Genomic DNA, 26,035 nt, shown 5'->3' on the forward strand with positions numbered 1-26,035 from the left:
AGGAGCAGTGTGCCTAGAGGGCCACTGCTTGCACATCCTCATCCTGACAATTCATTTAGTTTAGCAGTGAAGAGCTTCAATGAGATGCTAACCAGGACAAAGTACAGCTCCTCCATGCACAGAGGTCCTCTTCCAATGTCACAGCCCCATGCAGTCTACTGGGCCAGAGTATCAGACAGTAGCTCGGCTGTAGGGTCAAATCATTAGTCAAATAGAGGTTAAGTCTGTTATAATAATGGCATGGAGATGTTCCCGTGGTCTACTGCCATTAGAATAAATCTAGGAAGGAATTTAGATCTCTCTGTGTATAAAAGGCATTTAGCCTTCATTCATTGCTTTGCTTTGCTTTTGAGTCTCTAACAGTAGTACTGACCAGAGAGTGACCCTCGATAGATGGCCAGTTAACCACAGGGCTGACCGAGACAGACAATCACTCATTAACAGTGACTGACTGATGTGCATGTCTTTGGACTGTGTGAGGGAAACAAAACAGGGACAAAATAAAAACAATCAACAAACTGGAGCCACAACAGTCTAGCTCTGAGCCAGCGTACTTCCTCATGTCGAAACTATTTTCACATTAACTGAAGAACTAGTTGCATGTCCTCTACTTTAGAAAAAAAGTGCATGGATTAAACAAGATGTTGATCATTTAAAATACAGTGATTGATACCCATGAATAGCAGCATGTGTAGTTAAACATGATGTTGGCACTTCCACTTGATCTCAGCTCAGTGGAAACAGCTGTGGTGATGGAGATAAAAGATGAAAGAATGGCTGAACTCCTCGAGGTCTGGCCACAAGAGAATAATTTCCTTGAATGTAACAAGGTCACTGCATCTGCACTGTAATAAAATGGCTCCATAGTTCAGTAAAAGGTACAATATTTGGGGCAACTATTTCTGATTTATATGTAATTTTTTCAGCTTAGTTATTTTATTAGATTTATTTATTTGTCATTGTGCAGCTTACAACAAAATATTATAATAATATCCCTGTTGTTTTATGCTTGGACAACGAAATATTATAATAATATCCCTGTTGTATTATGCTTGGACAGGTAATTTTTCCATGTGGGAAAAATAAAGTACAAGTCAGTTTTAAAATATACTAGCAAGGTTGCAAGTATGTGGGTTTTAACCAGAAAGTGCCCAGATTTATGTGTTGCAATTTTTTGCCCTGAGGTGACCTTTGTCTTAAGTGGTAACAAAACAAAAAGCTGTTGTCTGGTAACTCCCTTGTTGAGGTGTTACAGCACCTTTGAGTGCTGTTGACCTGTTGGCTGGACAATTTCAGAAAATAAACTGCATACTACTGTATGTTTGAGCAACAGCTACATGACAGCTCTGGGGAAACTGCATCATAAACTACTTTGTGATACAATAGAATACAACATGACAACAGTGCACTGTTCCCTTTCATTTTCCTCGGAGCAGTATCATTGCTGATGCATTCCCTTCTATGTTCAAGGCAAAAGTCAGGGGTAGAAGCTCACTACTGTCAATTAATACATGAACACACTTGTGTCTTATTGCACTCAAAACATACTGATTGCCTTGTGTGCACGTGGCAGCTGCATCGCTGAACTGCTTCAGCTTGAACAGTGCAAGTTCTATACTTCTACTTTGAGTTTCCTTTGACTTGTGTTTACCCTCATTCAGAGCGAGACACAAACAGAGACAGTGCAAGACAGAGTCAGAGAGGGTGCAGTGAAAGTACACTGTCCTTCACCTGTTAAATTATTTATACAGTATAATATAATTATAGCCTTTGTGGGGTTACTGCGATGGCCATATAGCAATGTGGCCTGTCTGTCTGTTTGTTTGTCTGTCTCCTATTCAGATCTAGACATTGAGACGACAATGAAAGGTGACAGTTTCATGTACAGGAATGGTGCTGGTATGATGATTTCACTACCAGCAGATGTTTTCCATGTCTATTTTTGCAGGGAACTGCACATATCATGCATGAAAGATGTCAGATCACAGCTGTCTCACAATATGACTCACACGCGTCATGCAAGCAGTATGTCCACTCAAACCTGTTAGGATGGGCACTAAAATGAAAACCAAGATGTTCCACAGCTGCCACACACACACACACACACACACACACACACACACACACACACACACACACACACACACACACACACACACACACACACACACAGACACACACCATGCAGCCATTGCATTCCAGGCCATACTCCTCATCTTAACTGAAACAACACATATGATGATGGTGTAGTGGAAGGCCTGAGTGGAGCTAGAGAGAAAAGGAAGAGTGACGGGTGGGTGTTCCTTTTGAGTGTAATGTCTGCGCTACTTTTATTTCCAGAACATACATTTTGTAGATTTTATCTAAATTAGATTAAAATTTACTTTTTTTCATTTTTTAATTGTGATAAATATAATGCATTATTTCCTCATTACAGTGCATAACAGGATTAGCAATAATACAATCCTGATACAAATCAATGCACTGTTGCAGAATCGGACTGCACAAAAACAAATTCTTTCAGAGGCCTTTATTGGCCTCAATTTCTGTATCAAGTAAAGTTTAACAGAGTCTGATAGGATGTCACAGAATGTGTCCTACAAACACTCAAGTAATAATGATGAGGATCCATGCATGAAAGGGACCTGACTGCCATACAATACACCCAAACCACAGCAGTGATTATAGGCCTAATGGGCATGTGTGACGAAGCTTTTCAAGGTGTATGTGTGTGAGCAGTCAGGCGTGGTTCAGACTTGAAACAAAATAATTATCTGCTTGATATCAATTAATCAAATGACTGACAGATCTGCATGCGCTCGTACATACACACAGACACAAAAGTTGACGGTTGATTCCACAACACATTTTTCACAACCTCTGGCACTTAGCAATTAAGTTGGCAAACAGAAAACAGACAGTAGTAGGCATTTATGAAATCAAACACAATCAGATGTGTATACACACTTTATAACACAAGCGCACACTCAAACAGAGGCGCACTCACATCATTTTACCAAAAGGCTGTCAGACCAGAGCAAACTGTATTGATTTTGCTTCTTTTATTCAGAACTTAACACAATGACAAAATACACGCAACCAGCCATCTTCACTTTCTGGCTATTTAAACACCTGCACATTAACCCACACAATGATGGAACAAAACAGCACACACACACTTCAATAAGAACACCTGTCTCTGTCTCATTTTTCTATAACATGTTATTGATGAAAGAAGCCATCTGGATTAATAGACAGTCAGAGGCCGAGTGAGGTGGAGAGAGAATAAAGACGAAGAGGGGGAGGAGAGGAGTCAAAGAGGGACAAATCAGGAGTTTGAGATGGAATCAGATAAGTGAAGAAAAAACAAGAAAGGTCTACAAGAAGATGAATGTTATTTATCTTAATTCATGCTCATTTGCTCCATTTAAATATCTTCTTCCCTCCCTAAGCCTCTATGCATTATCTTTATCACCAACCACAAAAAGCTCATACACATCTTTTTTTTTTTTTTGGAAACCTATACTTATACTAAAGTGCTGTGTTTAATCATCTGTCTCATTCCCCACACACACATATTAAGTCATGATTAAAGATCAATGTGAAGCAGGAATACTCATGTACTTAAAGAAAATGTGCTTTAAACAGGGTTAAGGGGATTCAAGTCAGGGCCCTTTAAGCAAGGTGTCCACACAAAGAGGTGCTTGCTGACAGAAAACACAGAGCTGAGTTTTGGCTTTGTGGTCTGTGATGCGTCCCACCACATGCATGCTCTGATGTGCAATGATGTGCACACACAGGGAGGGCAAAACAGAAACAACAACAGCAACAAGCCCAGGTCTGACCTGAGGTTCTTATTTTGAGGAAAACCTGCAAGCTCAAGAAACAAGAGCCTGTTTTACTGGGGAAAGGATATTGTGTATTACTGCATAATCCCAAGAGAAACACAAGTGATTAATCTAATCTTAGAGTAAAAAATAACAAACAACAAAGAACCATTAGCAGCACTGTTTATCTGAGAAGTTGTGTTTTCAGCAATGTGTCAAGAACAGGTTGTGAAATTATAGAACACACAGCCTTTATACAAAACAGCACAAGTGTAATCCAACTAATTGCCATCGACTTTGAAGCACACATTTTGCATACTGTAGGCCAGTGGTTCCCAAACCTTTTGTGGCCAAGGCACACCAAAGGACAAGTAAAAATCTCAAGGCACACCTATTGTTCAAAATAGCCTTCATAACACGTGTTATCACTTATATCAAAAATATCTGTAAATGTGCATAATTATTTAATAATGCCAAATAAAATGTGACAAAGACAACTAGGCTACATTACTCACGAAATCATATTTATTAACGAAATATTTCTAACATTAATTTGAAACTTTATCAAATTAGGCTTCATCAAAGCAGCAATACAACCATTTAAACCAGACAGGTCACAATAACCGTTCATGGTCCTACAGATTGATCAGCATTGAAACATATTGTGCGAAATATGGGGTTCTCTTTGAGGAGTGAGGAGTTTTTAGGTATAGAGTTTGCCTCTGTATTATGAAATGAGCGCATACAAAGTACTGATAGTAAATTAAAAATAAGAGAATAGAGAGAGAAACTTTATGGTAAAGCACCATGGACATTTGGTTGCCGGATCAACAAGACACGAGTTGCGTGGTATCATGAAAAATTGCATCATTCTACTAAGTGGTTGAATGAGGAGGATTGAGGATAAGGAAAATTAGAAAGGCAAAAAAGGTGGTAGCTGTTCTCCATATGAAGCACTGAGATAAACGTCCTGCTAATGCCTTAGACTTCTTTATTTATGAATTGTACTCCTTGTGTGATTCTATTCTATAGCCGACTCTACAACTTGTCTACCTCTTTCCTTATCCTCTTGTTTGTCTCTGTCCTTGCTGATCCTTCTGTGTATGTAGATAGTGACATTCAGCAAATGCCAGCAGCTGTAGTAGCTCATAATCCGTCATTATAGTACATTCTTAAAGTGCTCTCACACCTGAAGCATTTTTAACACACATGCACCCCTGAGACACACACACACAGACGTGCACCCACGCACACATGTCCACATAATAGATAAAATACATTTCATCTGCCATAAGCTCAGGGTACATACATCTATTATTCTCTATTGTAATACTGTTCCATTAGCAGCAATCTGACACACACAGCAGCAATCTGACACACACACACACACACTACACATGTATAGTCTTCCATCTGTTGCCTGACACCACAATCACCAATCATATGAAAAACATTTCTCATCATAAAATGTTTACAAATGCAGCCACGTCAGTTGTTGCTGTGAAATGTCATGGGCACTTCTTACAAGACATCCATCCATTGCTGCAGAGCTGATGCTAATTCCAAAAAATCGTGACTCTCATGGCTGCCTTATGCTCCTCTGATACAACTTCCAAAATGCTCACTTCTCTCAAAATACATTTGAGTAAGTCACTGATTCATTTGAGTTCACTGAATGAGACAATCATTACACTGACATATGCGGGTAGCATGTGGGTCAAACTCTGTTATAGCCTGATACAAGCTGTTGGATATCTCACAGTTTTGAGGTCAGAGACAGACACAAAAAACAAAAAGCCAATTCCTCTCTAATTTTCCCACTCCCTTGAATTTTTGTTCTCTCTCCTCAGTTGAATCTAATGCTTTCTTCATCCCACTCACTCACAGGATCAGAGGTGAGAAGATCCATTTCAATCCATCTTTGGAGACAACTTGAATGTCACATGTCAAGTACCTGCTTGGACATTCAGTACTTTTCACTCTTCTTGATGCAGTTGAAAAAGCAAGCTGAATATTCAGCCTCATTTTGCTCTTCTTTACTTACAGCTCCCTTTTTGCTGCAGTTTTCAATGAGCTCAATGCTAGCTTGCTCTTTTTTTTTGCTCTGCCCTCTCGCTCTACTTTAACCATTTTCAAACATTTTCGACAAATCAAAGTGAAAGGGGGAAGAAGATGATAGAAGAAGAAAGTAGATGGTAAGAGTGTGGTACAGAGCAGAGTAGATGAGTAGAGAGGTGAGGAGAGAGGAGTAGAGAGTACAGAATATAGAGGGAGATGCTATAGCAGAAACTAAGAGGTAAGCAGGGGATAAAGAAAAAAAGAGAAGAGTGGAGACAAAAAGTAAAGAGGCTGGGTAGGGGAGTAGAAGTGGAGACAGGATATGTGACAGACATGAAAAGAAGATAATACCACAAAAGAAACTGTAGATAGAGAGACTTGAGATGTTGTACCGCAGGTATATGAATATTTAATGTCTATATGACAATGACTCAACAACAAAGTTGCCTCCACAGAGCTGAGGGGTGTGGTGACCATGAGCTCAGCAACAGAAAGAGAATCCAGTCAGCATGCAGGAAAAAAGAGAGGACGCCTGAAACAACAGTCTTTCAACTTCCTCCTGTAGTGGCAAATCCATCTTCATCACAATGTTGACAACCACTATAGGCATGTAGACATCAACACTGGGGCTAATATTTTAAGCCATACAGCGAAAAAAGGTGGGTAAAACAGAATAGCCGATATCTCACATTAAAAAATAAAACATTTGAATATTAATCTGGCAAAAAATTGGCAAGAAAATTGGCAGAAAAATACTATTCATAAGGTCAAAGGTCACATGCTGGCATGTTAGCATCACTACATTCGACAATACAGTGTGACTACAGGTAGAGAGATGTCATATTATAATGAATGTTGAAACTCTTAGGGAAATGTACGTCCAAATGAAATACTGAAAATGCTCACCTTTCCAGAGTCCATTGCAGTGACGACCCACACACAATGTGCGTTGTTCTCATACTGAACAGGGTAATTAGGAGACGTTATGACCCCTCTGGGGCCCCTGAGGTTGCTGCCACAGGTACGAGCTACAGAGGAGGACAGAGCGACAGAGTTTTAGGAAAGATTCATAAGGTGATGAAAACCATGCTTGAAGAATGCAAATCTTTCCTTTGGAAGAGAAAAGAGTTAGTAGTAGTGATGGAGAAGAAGGTATTGTGGTATTTTGGCACCTATGTGTACCATTATATACCTGTTTTGGTGCCATTTTTAGGGGAAACATATGTAAAAGATGAAATCCTTGGTCGATGAACCAATGTTTACCTATTCAACATTTTTCTGCAAGCAAATCCAACAAGTTCCCTTTCCACGAGAGATCAACAAACACCAACTGTTGGTGAGATCAAACTACTACTTCTTACTTCTAATCAACTGTCAAAGTTCAGTTTCAGTTTTGATAAACTCAGTGATTCTTCAATTTGGTTCTACAAATGCCACTGGAACATTTGATTGATTGATGTTACTGTCAGTGTAATGATAACTCCAAAGCGCATGGTGCAGTGTGAGCATTCACATCAGTCAATCACAGATAAAAAAAAACAATCCTCTCCACTCATGGGCTATCATACTGCTGCTCTCCAAATAAAAACCACCATTGCTTGCCTGAATCCACATTCATACTGGGAAATGTCTCTTGGGAACAATGTGTAGCTCTGTGAGTGGTGTAAAAACACGGTATTTATCCGTACAATGTGAAAAAGATTCTATACACACAGAGACCTAAAAAACGTTTGTTTGTACAGTGGATTTATTTGGTTGGATGCGTAACTCAAGTTTAGGTACAAAACCTAAGCTCCTCTTTTCAGTCACTGTAGTTTCGTAAAAACAATCTGAACAATTAACTCTCCAGTTGTATTCACGCTGTATTTGTGTGCATGTCCATTCTTTCCAGGTATTGTCTATAACAAGGTTTGTTTTACTTCATCTATACACTTTATAAGACACTGGATTCAAGAGAGATGTGTATTTGTCCAAATATCAACCCGTCTCCACTGTATTTCCACACATCAGCAATGAAAACGTTGGAAACTCTCCTGTAAAAGTCTGTGTAAGTAGCTTTTTATGACTCGGGTTATGCTTCATTTTTAAACAAAATTTTGTGGCTGTAGCAACTATAACAACAGCAAAGAAGGAAGTTGGGGTTAGGCAGATGTATAATACATCAGGGTAGATTTAGTATACCCTATTGGGGACGGGGTGGAGACACTCTATCGACAAACAACAGGGCTTTCAAAAAGGAGAATGCTGTTCATTTCCAATGTGAAACAGCTTAGTTATTTCTTTTATCCATGACCGCTCCACAACCTTAACTGTGTTTATTAGAGTAACCATGGTGCTGATGGTCTTCTAACCAAAACGAGGTACATTTTGTAATCCAAAACATGATCTTTCCCCAATTCTGACCATGTTGTTTTTGTGCTTAAACTTAAACCTAAACAAAACATAGGCCTGACTGAAAGTATATTATTGTTGTAATGACGGCAAAGGTCTGATGCTCCTGCTGCTGGTGTCCTGTCCTCGTCTGCTCTTAAAACATTAAGAAATCTTGCTCCTTAAAAAGCTTGCAGATCCATGACATCAACAACATTTTTCACAATATTCTTCCTAGTGCTCTATATTATCCATATTGATTTTGTCCTGTGTGATATTCAAGGTAATATTTCTTGCCTTCAGTACCTCATTAAGCCACCCGTGTGTTATTGCCTTAAAGGGATATTTGGGGGGGGAAAAAAAGCCATATTATGTCAGAAGTCCCATTAAAACCTCTCTCTTGAGTGCAGTAATGTTAAAGGGCATACTTGACATTTTCAGTCAGTTTTAGTCAACAAGCACTGTCACCCTGTGGAGAAAGTGCTACCTGATCATATATGCCCTTTATGTTTCATACTAAGTTAGCTGGAGGTGATCACTGCCATTAGAGGGAGAGAGGGCCAATGACACAGGAGCAGAAGCAACAAACAAGACAAGAGAGGATACGGTAAAAACATCAGAAATAAAGATTTATAGAGAAGGAGAGGGGTTAAAAATGAATCGAGGGGTGGAATAATAAAGTAAAGCTAGCTTTTTTGAGCTAGTTTGTACATACAGACGGCTTGTGACTGAGACCACGTGGAGAGGCGTGAAGGAGAGAGGTCAGAAAGATACAGAGAGTAGAGAGGATGAAAGAAGATAATGTGAAAAAGGACGAGAAAATAAACCGAGGGAGGAAGGGCAAGAGGCGAGACAGAGACAGAGACACAGAAAATACCACGAGAGAAAGAGAGGCAGAGGAGGACCTCAGAAGACTGATCTGCCTGTTAATTAGAAAAGGGAGCAAAAACACACTGCGATACACACAGGTACACACACACACACATTTGCGGACACACAGAAACACATTCATAGCGATTCATCCTAGAGACCGGCTTCTAATTAACAGTAAAGTGTCAGTAGAGAATGAGAGAGGCTCATGGGTTTGAATCCCAGGAGGGCGATAACGCCAGATAACACCACACATCGGGGCTACAGTATAGGAATTTTAACCCCTTCCTGCCCACTTATTTGTGTGTAACCACCTATTGATCCTGTTTTTTCTCTTCATCTTTCTCTGTCCTTTTCTCTCTGTTATGTATCCTTCTTTTTGATTACATACAAGGGGAATAAAATATCAAAATACATAACATAAATCACTTGTCAAACATATTTCCTTAAAGCAGATATCAGCTTCACGGCCGTTTCGGCTAATGCTGCGTTCAAGGCAGGCTTTTGAAACCGTAAGTTACAGCTTCAAGTCACAACTACGACTTGGTAGCGTTCCAGGTAACCCGTAGCTCGTGTTTTTACCATCCTGTTGTCTGTGAAAGTTCCCTATAACGGCCACTCGTAACTTCTGACCCGTGAACTCGTACCAGATCGAACTGGTATGACTTCACAGGAAGAAAAAACACAAAGTACGAGTTTCCTTGAACGCACCATGAGTTAGCAGCCCCCGCCCTTGTCAGGCATCAATTGGTCCTCGTGCTACGTCACCACATTCACGCGCATCCCTTGGCTGCACACACAGCCCTTCATGCCGTTCTCTCTCCTCATTGGATAACACTTGTATCCCAGAAGAAATGTTTTCTCCTCGGGTTACAGCAGAGCAGAGTGACGGAGAGACTCGTGTTCCGGTCGAAACACTCTATGTAAGTGATTGCTGACGGAAAATATGACTAATTAGGACTTATATTAACAAAAACATTTCACTGATATCTCCTTTAAATGTGCAGTTTCCAGTTGTTACTATGTTGTGTAATTTTGTGTCACGCTGGAAATTCACTCACTGAATTATTTCATTTCCCTTCAAAATTAAGTTGTCTGTTGTTTCAAAGTAAAAGAAACAAGCTGCACCCAGTTCACACATATTATCTGTTTATTCTTCCTTTACCACTTTATTGAATAGAATATAAAATGTAATGCATATTGAGTGAAATGTTCAAATCTAACACCCACTGTCAGGGTTGTTGCAAAATTCATATGGAAATATATATGCCATGGATGTTTTGCACATCATTTTATACATATCTTTTTTCCTCCTCTTGCGTAAACATACTGTATGAGGCAACCTTCAAAGCTTTGGATCAATATTATTTTGAGTACACTTGAGTTTAAACAGTGTTTTGATTGCACCACATGTGTTTGAAATGACAAATCTACAGGTGAGTCCAGCTCTTAAAGCCTTAGGACCAGTTTATGCCACTCACAGATGAATGTTTTCAACGATCACTTGTCTTTCAGGGTTTTCATAGTTTTGTTTAATTTTGTGCTTAAGTACCACTCCAGCTGTGTAAAACTGCCATATGAAACAATAACAATACAAAACAAAACAATAAAGTTCTACTTTATTATTTTCTAGTCTCTGTAAATTTAGATCATTTTCATTTCAATTAAATGCATGTGGGTTACCATGGAGTATATATTTTTGACTACTTTCTTTACTGAAAAGCTTACAAAAACCTAAAGCAAGCACTTGCTCAAGGTCACTTCTCTAAAACAAAACATATAATTGATCAATAAAAAAAACACTCATTATCTACATGTCCTGTCACCTCTCTCACCTTCTCCATCTCCCTCCACCTCTGCTGCCTCTTCCTGACAACAGTAGCCAGTATCATGTGGTCTGGCAGGTTCTAGCGGTCACAAACAGACATATAGAGACAAAACAGTGACTGACACACACACACGCACGCGCGCTCACACATACACATACAGTATAATACGATGTGACAGGGACCCTACAGTATGTGTCTGAGCACAGGGACTGCCTGTCTGTCAAACACACACACACACAGCTCAAGGCAAATGCTGCAGCAGCTATGAGGTGTGTGACATTGTCCCTTGGACACTTGTTGTGTCAGTGTGAGTGTGTGTATGCACATGCACACTTGGGTGTGTATGCTAGCTGTCTCTGCCTTTTCATTGTAGAGCAATAAACCCAACAGGGTATTGTCAGTAAACGTGGGCAGTGAGAGCTCGTGCATCATTGCTCTGCCACTCACACAGTTATTTATTTAGTGACTGTGCCAGTCAGTCAGAAGATGAGTTGTGTTTTTAACATCGACAAACATCAAAATGTAAATCACAGTGATATTATTTATTACATCTCCATAGCACTATACTTTCAGAGCCACTGCATTAGCAAATAGCAGAAATTTAATATAACCATCCACAGCTTTTTGGAAAATTTTGGCTAATGTCTCTCTGATGTAAGCTGTTACCATTTAATGTCTTAAAATGAGGGATCATTATTGTACAGGCATACATCTCTGTCTTTTCACCTGACACAGAAATTGTATCAGTTTCCATGAGTAGTTAAAGTGTCATTGTGTAAAGTAATCATAAAAAATTGCAAGTAGAGAACTCAGAAGTTTTGAGACAATTTTTCTAGCTCTGGCACAAAAAGATCCTAATAATTCTGCCTACATTACTCAACACTAGATCTACTTAAGACTGAATTGAATTCACTTAAATAAAACTATAATCAGGAACATTAACTATGCATGCAGTCGGAGTTCTGAAAATGTATGTACTCTGCTATACCATGTATACTTTTAGTTCACTTAGTTTTATGGATGACTGATACCTTACTAACATTCTCAACAACCCTACAGTACCTGAATCAGACTCCATACTTGAGGAGCTCAAACAGTAACTTTCTTACAGTGTCCAGGTGTCCAGCCTAATGACTGGAGGTGGGCATGTTTCTGCCTTCAGGGTTTCAGACAGCAGTGAGAACCATCATTTTTAGTTGATTAGTTAAAAAAAAGTTGGGGGATAACATTGTGGCTCTTTGCAGCATGTGATCCCCTCACTATCAGTATGATAAAGGCAGAAAGGCCTAAATAAAATAATCTAATAAATAAAGTTTTGTTTTATTATCATCAACACGTCATATGAGGAAGAAAAACCAAACAGTGCAATTCACTTAGTAACAGGTTTTATCTGTGAAGCCACTGCACAATAGAACTACAGTCTTCCTGCCATATCACTACGACCATCCAAGAACTATTAAGAACACATTAAAAATTCATACTGCTGTATTTGGATGACATATTCCTGCTTTATGATGAAAATACAGGTCCACTTTCATTTCTACATCGCCTACAGCGCCGGAGTCTCTGATGACATGTAGGGCATATTTTAAACTTTGGCACCTCTGGGGCAATAATAGTTGGTAAAGCGGGTCATCAGGGTTGATGGCTGAACTTGTGCTTCCTGCTTTCAGCTTTGCAGAAGTGTCCTTGAGCATCACACAGAATCCCAGATAAGCAGGTGGATGCCTCACCGGGCTGTAACCTCACCATCAGTGCATGAATGTGAAGTCGTGTGAAGCTCTTTGCTTTGTAGCGATAAAAACCTTTGTTCATATAGCTGTTTCAGTGCAACATAAACATATATTTAGTTACTTAAAGGGTTAATATTTTGGGTATTCATGTGGGGTTGTGTGAGGTAGTCATACATAGTCATATTTTTCTGATGACCTCATGCACACAAACTCATATCTCTGCTAGTCTGCCAGTGCTGCTGGTCTGCTCTCCTAACTGCCTGCTCAGGATTTAATGCAGGTAATTTACCGACTATGCGTGACTACCTCACACAACCCCATGTCAAAAACACCTTGACTATCCCTTTAATGCCAGCAAAATCAGTCTAATATATTTCAAACAAAAATAGACTTGTGCTGTCAGTAGACATGAAAACACTGTGTAAAGCAGTTTCATTCTAGCTGCGAAGGCTGAACACCTGAGGAGATTGAGTCGGACTGACGGGTGAAACTTACTTCTGCAGATGGGTCTGTGGTCACTCCAGGCAGCCAGCGTGTCAGTGACTCGTTGACAGGTGATACTTTTTGATCCTTGTAGTACATAGCTGTCATCACAGCTGAACTGGACGCTGGAGCCGACTCTGGTTATGGAGACACACAAGTAACAACACTTGTCAAAAACAGTAATAACGGTGATTTTGATGCTGCCTCTGACTGCTTCACAAAGTCACATTCAGCTGACACTGTGATATTTGCAGAAAGCTCTTACATCATCACTGGTATTGCAAGACGAGAGGACACTTTCAGGGGATAATTGTAGAAATAATGTATGAGTGATGGTCACAATATTAATGATGCAGCAGCTTTTAGATCTTTGTGGAAGATAACTGTCATCACAAATCATCCAATTAGGATCTATAATTCTTCTCTTCCTGTGAGACACTTTTGTCTCTGTATCTTTTTCCACCCATGCCATTTCTCTATTGTCTGCTTTTCTTTGTTCTCTTCCGTTCTCCTCTCTTCTCTCGTCATGACTTCTCCACATTTTCTTTCATCACTTGTTCTGATTACCCTTGTCTCTCCAACACCCTGCTGTCTAACACGTGAGAGGGATGTTCAGCTATGTAAATGGAAGTCTGCATGGTGTCTTGTCTCTAAAGCTTAGTGTCTCATCCCTGCTGAGACACACCACAGTCTACCACCTGGACAAAACATTAGAGTTCTGGTTGTTCAGCAGCTCCGCCCTGTTGTTAAATGCTGTGGACTCTTACAGCTTGGCCAAATCTGTCTGTTAGTGTCATTGTCACGGAGGGTTGGGTCATTGGCTTTACAGTTTTCTGCTACTTTGGCGAAGCTGATGGCACTAAAAATACCTTAGCACCACACTGTGAAATTTACAATTACAGGAGGTAAACTTTGTTGTTGTTGTCATTTCCTTGAAACTGTTCCATGACAAATGTGAATGTGTTCTATAGATCAAAACTGCCATGACAAACTAAGTTACAGCCGTCTTGCACATCTGCAGAGAAAACTCCTTAGTCTTCTCTACTGTACATCTATGTTTCCTCTCCATTTCTCCTCAGGCTTTATTTCATCACAGCTCCAGCATCTCAGAGCTTAATGATGATTAGATACAAACCTGTAACACACATCAAGCACCCATGCCAACGTGCATGCACGCAAACACATGGAGGTAATGACTTTTCACTAACGCAGACAACTCCACTAATGGTCCTTCAGAGTTTGTGCACTCTTAGTTCCTAATGGTAAAGAACAGCACCGGGATCCAGAGCTGCTAAATGATAAATGATCACCATTTAAATGTTTTTTTGTTTTTTTTGTTTGGCCTGGAAATAGTCACCGAAAAAGGTAAAAATGAATAGCCTGTCTTGATTCGCTCATAATCATTAGTAAAATGTAAGAACAATTTAGCGCTGATGCTAAGTGGCTGTGTCGTAGGGAGAGGTGATTATTTTATAATTGCTCGCTCCTGATTAAATAAAATTATGTCTCCCTTTCTACCAATTAGATGACAGACACCATGGAGCGAAACATTTAAAAATCCATGCGTCCATCAAGTCCTTGTTAATCACCCAAGATCCATATTCTGGCACCCTGCTCGGCCTCCCTGTGTGTAACTCCCACATGAGAAGGGACCCTTGTAAAGGCCCATGTAAACTGGTACATGTAAATAGTGGTGGTCAACAGTGTGTCCCTGGACAGAGGAGCCCCTGATGATGGTTACAAATGACTGTAAACACACAATGATTGATCTGTAACAGCAGTGTTAGACCTGTGGCTCTGGTCTTAAATACTAGTGCAGATGGCAAAGAAAGTAATAACGGCTTCAATTTTGACGATCAGGCCACATGTGGGGAGTGACCATTTCCACCTTTGGAGAATTGAAAATACTGCAAATGTGAATTACTGAGTTTTTTTCAAGTTTATTACACACCAGTTACATAAGATGCTTCACAGCTAAAAAACCCAGAGCTGAAACAACAGGTCTCCAACTGACAGGAATTATTTATGATGATACATGAACCACAAAACACTTCAGTCTTCCTAAAAATGCTTTGGTGGGGATGTTTCATGTTCATTGGACTAATTCTGGGGCCAGAACAGGGGCAGACTTGTGAAGGTTAGAGTGAGGCCACACAAAAAAAGAAGGTGTTTCTGAAGAAGTCAATTTATAATCTGAGCTGGGCCCTAAAGTCACCGCGTCTGTAACCTCAAGATAATCTGGACAAACACAGACAGTCCTATTTCAAACACAAGGCGTCCTGAGGCCTGAAATAAGCTCATCTTTAGTCCCCGACTGCGCCCGTTGTCAATCTTTCCTGTTGCACAGACAAGCATTGTGTACAGCCAAAGCAGGATGAGAGGGGGATCAACTCACCTAGAGCAAACAATATGTGTTTTCACAGTGCAACATCCTTTCAGTCGGCAGCAAGGCTCAACATTTTAAGTGGTAATCATCAGTAATCAGTCAAAAAATAACCAAACTGGTCTGACTTCTGAGAATTCAACATGAACTGAGCACTAAATGTATAGGAACACACAGGAAACAACTGCAGTCTGGTTTCTACACACCTCACACATGTACAACAAAGGTCCCTTGCACTGGATCAATAATGGCCACTTTCGGAAATGTTGACTATACCTTCATTGACAATGTGGGTGAGGGGAGTAAAATAACGTTAGGCTTGAGGTAAGTTAGGGTAAGTGAACTTACTGGAAGGCTGAGCCTATCCTCTTGCCATTTTCTGGAACTCCAGGATCTGGACAAACATCGCCTGCAAGACCACTTTGACCTACTGAAAAAAAGAAAACATATATCAGGTTAAACAGAGTCTGCATACTTTAAATTATTAACATTTGACCACATCTAGTAATTTTTTGAGGCATCAATAAACATTTTCCTTTCAAGCATAATATTTCTGAATTGCCCTGTTTCACAGCATTTGACTTGTCACAGTACAACTGAAGTAAAAGCAGAGTATTTATGGCTTCATTCTATTTAAGTGCCATCCTATACAGTATCTGTAGCTATAGTCTAATGTCAATTCCCCATTCCACATATTCAAACTTCACACATTCGACCAGTGTAATAGAGAGAAAAATGTTGAGTAAAATAATGAATAAAATGTTGAAAAAAAAGAACCAATCATCAAAGCGTAGCCTGCGTTACTTCCTGTAGCCACAGCCTGACAAAGCTCAGGTCATTTAAAAAATGTTGGTTACTGTAACATTGAAGTTTAATTTATCCACTCTTTTCTTTTATTGCATAGACATTACATTACATTTACATTTTTACAAACTAATTCCCATTTAATTTTACTCTATATTCCATGCCCTATGGATAAATATTACTTTTCAGGCCTACTGCATCTATTTTTAAGGTCATTGTGATTAGTTACAGTACCTGACAGATACAATTTTCTATACGAGACACATGACAAGCATATACCTATTAAATCTAATGTAGAGTTTCCTATGCTGTAATTATTGCCTTTGTCTAAGCATAATTATATGTTTTGACTCATGTGTGAATACATGCATTAAGATTTAATAAACATTCAGGGAGAAATTGTAAAAAAAAGAAAAAGAAAAAAAAAAGCTTTGCATAAACTTAAACTGATGGAGCAACTGTTGTGGTGGAAATGGAGACCAACACACGCAGAGATTTAATGAAGAGAACTGGCTTCAGTTTTCACATTTCACCCTCATTCCTTCCTGTTTTTCTCATCTATCTGCATGATCTGTTCCCAATGCTAAAAAAAAGCACAAAAGCAAAACACTTGGCGATTTCTGGCCAGCTCATACTCTGGATCTTGTATTGGTTTAAGACTTTGCTCTGGCTGGAAGCATCTGGGCATGCCTAAAACATAATGTAAATGTAAATGAGACCAGACAACATGACAGGAACCAGTTTAGACTCGGTCCGTCTTAATGGAACTCCGTGGATGAATAATGATGGTTAGCAAAACACAAAAAATAAATGGAAAGGAATGAGAGAATAAAATGCAGAAGATGATAAGACTGCTGAAAAAGGAGCTCAAGAGCACAAAGGGAAAAAAGAGAATAACAGAAAGAGAATCTAGGAGAGTTTTAAAATCAGACCTGGAGAAAGAGCAATATCTGACCACCTAATGCACCTCTTTTCTTTCTGTCAATCTTTTTTTTTTTGTATCTTTCACATTTCTCTCTCTTCATGGCTTCTGCCTCTGCTCCCACTCGCTCCAGCTCTCCACTTTGGTATTCCCAGATTGCTCATCCTCCTTTTTCTCTCGCATTCGCATTAGCTGCAATTTACAAAGGGAAGCCGAAAGTTTTGTGCATCCTAGCATAAAAGATGGATGAATGATTTGCTGCATTTGTGTGATTGTGTTATGTGCGTGCTGAGGGGTTGTGAGTGTAAAGACACTGTGTATGTGTGTTTGTGTGAGATATGATGCAAACAGAACCAGCTGTCTTTTTGCTTTGCTGTGTTTTTTTGATGTTCTGTCCAAAAATCACCACACAAACACACTGTAAAATACACTTTGTCTGCCGTGCTCTCTCATCCCTTTCTCTCTCACTCATGTTCAAATGGTTTTCATTGGCATCAAATAAAAAAGGTTCATATTGCTGAAACAAATCCAGCTCATGCAAACAACATGAGATTGTAACAGGAAAAACTGCTGCCAAATATCACTGCTGGGCTGATGTCAAAAATCCACAAGCTGACTTAATCCCATATTTGCACTTAAAAGACCATTCAACATTTAAACACAAGCTTATGATGCATAACGTCATTTCCATATCATCAAAGTGTCTCCACGAAACCTTTCATCTCAAAAAGTCAACTTTTTGGGAATTGGTAGAAAGTGATTAATTTCCTTGTTGGTGCCCATTCTTGTTTGGCATTTCTGACTTCTGTAGTAGACTCCACATCGCAGCAGGCGCCCACTTTTCTAAACATTGTTACTTTCAACCCACACATGACTCGGATCCTCCTGACATTTTTCCTGGAGGCAGCACTCACCCTAAGAGTAAGTTGGGGGTCCCACTGACTAGTGAGTCAAGAGTATCAATAGACCTTTTCAGAGAGTATAAACAAATACAGGTGTTACCAAGGATACTAATTAGTGTGACTGCTGAGCAGTCACACTATTGTTCTTCTGTTTGGCCATTTTCTTCCGCCTTTTTACGGTCTTCTTCTAGTCCTTCATACTTTGTGCTATTTCAACAATTCATATATCAAAACGTGCAGCTTTTTCTGGACTTTATTGGCATTACTTTTCTCTTTTTAACTCTTTATACTTTTTAAAATATTTAACTTTTTCTGATTTTTTTCAGCTTTATAATGGGTGTGTATTGCGTCTAACGAGCAGAGCCAGAGTGGTGTCAGAGTGGAGAGAGGCAAAAAAACATTCTAGAGTTTTTCTGGCTAAACTGTCAGCACGGCCACAAATTAAACTCTAGACAAATTATTTTCTCCAGCTTTGTAGCCACACTTGTCTTCTGGCTAAAATTCTGGTCAAAAATGCAAAGAGACTTAGATAATAATTTTAAATATTTTTTAAATGCAGCCAGGGAGCTCTCTGCTCTCATTCAGCTCAATGTATTTTTTTCACAGCAGCAGGAGAAGGAGCTCAACTTTGTAACTTGCTGTTAAGTGCTTTTTAATTCATTTTAATTCACCAAAAAATAGTCACAGGTCACAAAAAAGTCCTCTTCTTGCTTGGTGTGGCTAATTTATACTAATTTCTCTTTATTTTAAGAATCATTGAAAAATCTCACATTCATCAAAGTCTTAACCTCCCTTCACCACAACTCCACTGTAGTGTAGGGGGTAGGGTGGCTGCTTCCCAACCCCAAGGTCACTGGTTCGAATCCAAGGGAAGAACTCTTGTTATGTTATGTTGAATTCTGCTCTCCTCCCCCGCCTTCAATTGGTTACAGGTGTTTGTTATCTCCTTGATTACTCATACCAGTTTGCAGCACATCATCACATTACAATGAATGACAACAGTCTTGAAAGCAGTGTGCTCTCTGTAGCCGAGTGGCAGAGTAAAGGTTTAGTGATCATATGGTCATGGGTTCGATTCCTGCCTCAGTCATTTCACATCATTGCTTGACTTTTGATTCCAATTATTCAGCTGTCATTGGACAGTCTTTGATTCCTCATAGTATAAAGCTCATTGTAACTCAGGTTCTCTGTGGCCATATGGTTAGTGTGTTAGGTGTTGTGCTATTTCAACAATTCATATATCAAAACGTGCAGCTTTTTTTGAACTTTATAGGCATTACTTTTCTCTTTTTTTAACTATTTATACTTTTTAAAATATTTAACTTTTTCTGCAAATTAAACTCTAGACAAATTATTTTCTCCAGTTTTGTAGCCACACTTGTCTTCTGGCTAAAATTCTGGTCAAAAATGCAAAGAGACTTAGATAATAATTTTCATTCTAAGTCATTCAAGCTTGACTCTCAAGCTTTCTTGATGTTGACAGTGTTCAGATCATTAACAGACAACAGTCTCTGCAACTGTGTGTGCACTGTGGCCTAGAGGCAGAGTGGAAGTCTAATGACCATGAGGTTGTGGGTTCGATTCCGACCTTGGTCAAACATTTGTATGGTGATCACTGCTTGCACTATTTGCTAATTCTGCAACAGCGTTCAGTTGCTATCAGCAGTCACACCATTTCCATTCTTGGAAATGCTTTTTCTAGTTAAGGCTCCATTCCATTTAGTGTACCAGAGCGTTTTCTAATGAGCCACACCTGTCTTTGTTTATACTCTCTGAAAAGGTCTATAGGAAAAAAAGAGATTTTGTGGTTACAATGATGGAGTGTAACTAAGTACATTTAATCAAGTATTGTTTTTAAGAACAATCTTAAGGTATTTGGGGGGGGGGGGGGGGGTTGTCTCTTTTTTGCAAGAAAAATTAAGTCACTGATTTTGGTTCCCAGTTCTAGCCATTACTGTATATTCCACCATCACAGCGCCAGTGGTAGAAATTTCCTCCACGTACTCGCTTTGACCTCCGGTCTCTCGTGTGCAGTCTCTCAGCCAATCCCATTCAAAACTCCATAGGTTCTGGCAACGCTAGAAGGGGAAACCTCTCTCCCCTTCTCCTGTTCCCTAGTAATCCTTCCATTGGCACCATCTGTTAGCATGCGCCTTGTTCACCATCTCTAATGTTGTTCCCACTGTCCCCTCTCACTCATCTCCCCTCTTTGTTTCTTCCATTGTCCTGTACACAAATGTACTGTTGCTGATTGGCTGGAATAGTGCTGTGTGGCTTGGTTAATTGGTTAATTCCCTATTTACAGAGCGAGAGCCATGTGGGAATACCATTTTTTTTCTTTTGAGCACACACAGAACAGACATCTGGTGAACCACGAGGAGATATAGTGTGTTAGTGCATTAGATCACTTACTTGTGCTTTAAATATTGAATGGCTGACTTTCCCTTGAAACAGCTTAATGTGACATTATGGCGATGCTACGCTTATGCACTTTAACAGTTAAACATTCGTGTACAAAGTGTACGTATTTTTCAGCAAGGATTCTGTATCATCCTGGATATCTTACAACTTTTTTGTTGTAAGATATGTTACCATTTGCTCTACTACAGTCAGTTATTTCAAAAATTATGCCTCACTTACTATTGGGCTGGTTTTATAATGAACTCTTATCTATGCATAGTCGGTTTGACTTCTCAAAGGAGCAAAATCTATAGCACACAAAATGTTCACTTTCAAAATGTTATATAAATTTTTAACATGGTTTGATAATCAAGAAAGATCTCATGAAATAATGTCTTGTTAAGTTTATTTTTTGGTTTCTGCACTTAGTTTTGTTTTCCTACTTGAATGATATTGTTTCCAAGGGAAACACTTTCAAACCACTGGCCCAGAGAATTGGAGAAAATCTGGCTTGGAGAGCAACGTAAAGAAGAGTAAACATAGAGGACATTTGCAATTAAAATCCAAAGCCATGTAGCACAAAGGTTCAGTTTTTATAACAGCTGATGGATTAACCCTTATGGTCAAAGATACAATGAGGGAGAGTGGGAGAAGAGAGGGAGAGCTAGGGAGGGAGAGAGCATGTTTGTTTCTGTGTGTGTGTGTGTGTGTGTGTGTGTGTGTGTGTGTGTGTGTGTGTGTGTGTGTGTGTGTGTGTGTGTGTGTGTGTGTGTGTGTGTGTGTGTGTGTGTGTGTGTGTGTGTGTGTGTGTGTGTGTGTGTGTGTGTGTGTGTTTAAGCAGCTGATATCTGTATCAGGTAAGATACAGTATCTTGAGGTGCTCTTCAGATGACTACTGGCTGGAGACAGAAACATGTGAAGTGTACTTTATTGATAGGCTGTGTACTGTTCTTCTCCTTTGTTTTCCTCTCATCCTCTTCGCCCTCTCTTTTTCCTTCCAACTTCGCATGTTCAGGTCGATCAAACCAGGAGGCATCTACCACTGCATCACTTTTTTGAACCCACAAGACTCTGATTGTAGAGTACATTACCGTGATATTTTTCCCAAATCTATTTAGTAGTGTCACTGTATGATCTTGAAATTTTAAGTTTCAAATTGTCACATCACTCTCATTTGAGCAGACCATGGCCCAGCAAAACCTTGCCAGGCAATCATGAAGAAAACACTGATTATAAATCAGGTTACACAGTGATGATTCATTATAGTTCCAGGTCATTGTCTAGGGAGTAAAACCTCTTAATCACAATCTTTCAGCCTCCCTGTAATTATGACACATCCTCAGCAGTAAGTTAACGTTACTGCTGAGAGAGGGCCACTATAAGATGGGTTTCTTTTATCTGCACCATTTTACATTATTCTAGATACCACTTTATATCTGTGTTTGAGTATATATGTGTCTGTTTGTCTGTATGTATGTAAATGTATGAAAGTATCTATCTATCTATCTATCTATCTATCTATCTATCTATCTATCTATCTATCTATCTATCTATCTATCTATCTATCTATCTATCTATCTATCTATCTATCTTAGGATTTAATCAACAGTCGATGTGAGAATTAGTCGTAAACAGACTGTTCTCAAAATGAATTAAACTTATTCTCAAGTGTGTCTCTCCATTAGACAGTGCTTTAATATAGGCTAGGCTGTAACACATAGTCCTTTAGATTATGATTCATAAGCACTCCATTCTCTAGACAGGTAAAACTCATTATCATCAGTCTCTAGTTCTTTGTAATGATTACATATTGCATAAAGACTCCGCATTATCTACCATACAGCTATGATATTACCCCTGAGAGTCATGCAGTGTAAAGGAATGGAGTTCAAAGACTGGTTCGGGACCAAAACCGGACCTTGACTTGACTTTTTTTCACATTTTAATGATCCTGGCTCCCAATCTTGATGGCCGAACTTTACTACGTTGGGGTAACCTCAGTGAGCCCTCAGTCCAGTGTGAGAACTCACATTTCCTCAGTTTTGGAGCTCATGATAAAAAAAAAATGTAAGTATGTGTTAATGAGCATTGGTCCCATGGTGAGAAACTAAATTTCTCATTTAGGTCCAGAGCTCAAAAAGATTAAGGGATCCCTGGACTACACAGTTAACAGCCATTATCATCATTCTTTAGCTCCACATAATGATTACAGATAGCAAAGCTAGTTTTGTACAACGCAGCACTAATTTTACAAGTGGGATAGGTACTTTGGAGAATCTTTAAACACATTCACCACAAACCACTGGTGATTTCTATATTTAAACGTCATGATAAAATACACACAGGGTAATGTGCAGTCATCTAAACTCCCTGAGGTAAAGCAGCATTACTAGTAGTAGGGTTAACTGCAGCAAGCTTTATTATTTGCAGAGATAGATGTTGTTTTAAAAGTTCATTTATATTTAGAGGACATGAAGTACGTACATCACACTACTAAGGCTGTAGTGGAATTTATTCTTATACATCTCAATGTAAGTCTCCAAAAAAATCACCACAGACCACCAAGAGAGTTACTTCACAACAAGATGTTTCTGTTAGCTGGGCCCGCTCGTAACAAGCAAATGCTTGGACTCAGCAGGTTGACTTCAGGCGATGCTGTCATGTGGAAACTACTTTGTGTTTGTGCTTATGTGCATATCAGAGCACAGTATGTGTTAGTAGGAATAAAAGTGACTGTGTGCTATCTGAACTCTTCACCAAGCACAGAGCAAATCATTGATAAACTGATTTGCCCCAGGAATTCTTCACATACACAAGTGTACGCTTGTATACACACAGAGCATACCCGCTTTAATTTTAATTGCAGCAACAGAAGAAGAGAAATGCAAGCACATACGATCTCTTTTTCACATATACACACACAAACACACACAACACTATACTAATGTTAATTGCACTGGCACATGCTTGGCTGAGCATGTAAATCAGCAGAATTATTGATGAGGGTTTTATTATGAAGCTAAATGCTGAGGAATGGGTGAGGTATGAGCTTGGGCTTCCATGATAATCAAAAGTCTCTGTCAAATGATCTGAATCCTGTTTTAGAAGCATCTCAAAGCTGCCAAGAAATATGTCAGCCACCTCCACCCACCACACTGTAGAGATATTTATTGTATTTATCATTAAATTCATTGTTTTATTGCCCTGTGGGCAATGTAGTGTTTAAGTTTATTTGGTTTCCCATTAGCTGCCACGGAGGTGGAAACCATTTTTCCTCAGGTTCAGATAAAAACACTCCTTGACTTCCCATTTGGATCAACTACTTTAAAACTATATATCTTAAGCCCTCACAATATAACTTGAGGAGCTTTTCCAAAATATTCTTCTGTTTTAATTCAAAATACACCTTCTTAAAGAGCAACTGTATTTTAATCCCTGTACGCTATCAAAGATGGTGCATCAGGTTTGAAGATATCACGGAGATAAAACTGAGTAAATAAACGCTTCAACGCAGCTACTTGAGATGTTCCTTTTAATGGCCTAAACTCCAAAATAAACCATGAAAGCTGACACCTATTGTACCGCCTATTGTGCATATTAGCTGCTATCATTAAAAAGTAATGGTGTATTAGTTCTGAATCATCTTGAGACCTTCACTTGTTTTGCTTTTTATTGTTCAGCTTTTTTTTCAGATAACAATAAAACTTCAACACTTTAACTTCGTAACAATTTCTCCAGTTTTTACAATAACTTAAACACAGTTTGGCAAGTGAGTAGGTCACTACACACAGACGTACTCAACAAAATGGTATTTTATAATGTAACAATATGAAACATTTTATTATTATTATCTAATACCCTAATTTTTTCAAGTTAAAATCTCCTCATGGCCCCCGACTGTCCTTTGTGTGTGTGTGTTCTGATGAAAATATGATGTTCCTGCACAGCCTTGGCTTTGTAAATGGGAAATAAACAAAGGGGCTCACACCAAGCTGCCCAGCTCTATTCCAGCCATTCAAAAGCAGGGTCATTTGTGTTGTACACACTACACAATAGAAGGAAATACAGGGGGGGAGATGGGTCACATCACAGGTGTCAGGGAGCAGCAATGTCAGAAATGGTGAATCTGGCGCATGCTAACAAATAATGCTATTTAAGTATTACCAGAGGAAAGAGAAGAAACCTGATTGTGAGACTGATTGTGATATTGTGATACAAAAATAAGTGCTGATATTTTTGTCAAGATGTGTTGCTGTGATATTAGATGATTTGCATTTGATTTGTTTTGTTGGCAAGTAAAAAAAAAAAAGTCTTTCGCACCTCTGACTCTATCTCTCCTTAATCTGCTATTGTGTTTCAGTTTTTTTTTTGTCTCTATTTCATCATATGTAATTTTCAGTCGTACCTATACGTAGCTGGAACATGTCCTCAGAATTAAATGACAAAATGTATTACTTGCCAACTGCTCCATAGAAAGAAAGGGGTTTCAATGTGACAGATGCATCAGCTGGAAGATGGCATTGGTTTGTGCCTTTTCTGATATGGATAATGAAATATCATGATTTGGGTTTAAATAGCAGCTTGGCCCTGAGGTCCTGGCAGCTGATTGGTTAAGTCACAAACTGTGCTGCCACTGCACAATCACAATGCAGAGGTTTTGGCCATTTTCTGAAAACAACTGAGGCTGTTGTTTTTCTTGGCAGAACACTCTCCCTTGTTGACCACGTCGGCCCTGCTCATCACTTGAGAAAATAATATATTCATCTTCTCGTTACTTGGTTTGTTGACGATTTCTTCACTGCATGCATAACAACAGCTATACAGGAGCAGGACAGTTGGTCATGTTTACAGGACATGGATGAGTTACGAGTGGCTGCTAAATCCTTTTAATCATTTATAGCACTCAAATTACAGATGCAGCTCATGATTAGCTCTGACACACAGTCATGTTTTGTATGCAAAGCCCTTCTCAGTTTAATTTGAAAAGTACAATAAGTGGCTTTCATTATGTTAAAAATGGCACAGAGCAGGGCATGACAGTACCCATTTAAATCCCATTGAAATGACATGTTGTAAGATATGCATGCACTGTGGAGTGGTCTGCACGATATAGAAACATTAGTCATGTAAAGAGCTGCACATACTGTATGAGAGGGGCAGAGGACAGAAGATAGACGAGCAGAAAACACTGTTTTAGACTTATATTCTACAGTATGTTGGCCAGCATTAATGGTAACAATGGATCGCAATTATCCTCTACTGACTTGCAGTGTGTGTCAGAGGTGAGCTGCCACTGATTTGCCCTCATGGACAACACACTGTCTCCTTCTGAAATATTTGCCATACCACCCAAGGAAATGAATAGGATACTGTTGGCATGATTCAAGCTTTGGGCCACAAAGTCAGAGAATCATCCCTCCTCCTTCCAGACTCCACTTAATTTTTGGAAATTTA

The 26,035-nt window shown here is 39.2% G+C and overlaps 1 protein-coding gene across 1 annotated transcript in view; it reads right to left on the reverse strand.

Annotated features, from left to right (window-relative positions):
- LOC310984129 (CUB and sushi domain-containing protein 1-like) overlaps positions 1 to 26,035 on the reverse strand; it is a gene marked incomplete at both ends in the record, with an annotated part of 396,452 nt that overhangs the window by 160,181 nt on the left and 210,236 nt on the right. The window contains 3 exons of the mRNA XM_083969256.1: positions 6,792 to 6,913; positions 13,183 to 13,307; positions 15,902 to 15,983. Of these exons, the coding sequence (XP_083825382.1) occupies positions 6,792 to 6,913; positions 13,183 to 13,307; positions 15,902 to 15,983 (329 nt within the window). The remainder of the gene's footprint in view (positions 1 to 6,791; positions 6,914 to 13,182; positions 13,308 to 15,901; positions 15,984 to 26,035) is intronic.

This window comes from Trachurus trachurus (genome assembly GCF_905171665.1).
Source record: "Trachurus trachurus genome assembly, chromosome: 3".
Lineage (NCBI taxonomy): Eukaryota > Metazoa > Chordata > Actinopteri > Carangiformes > Carangidae > Trachurus > Trachurus trachurus.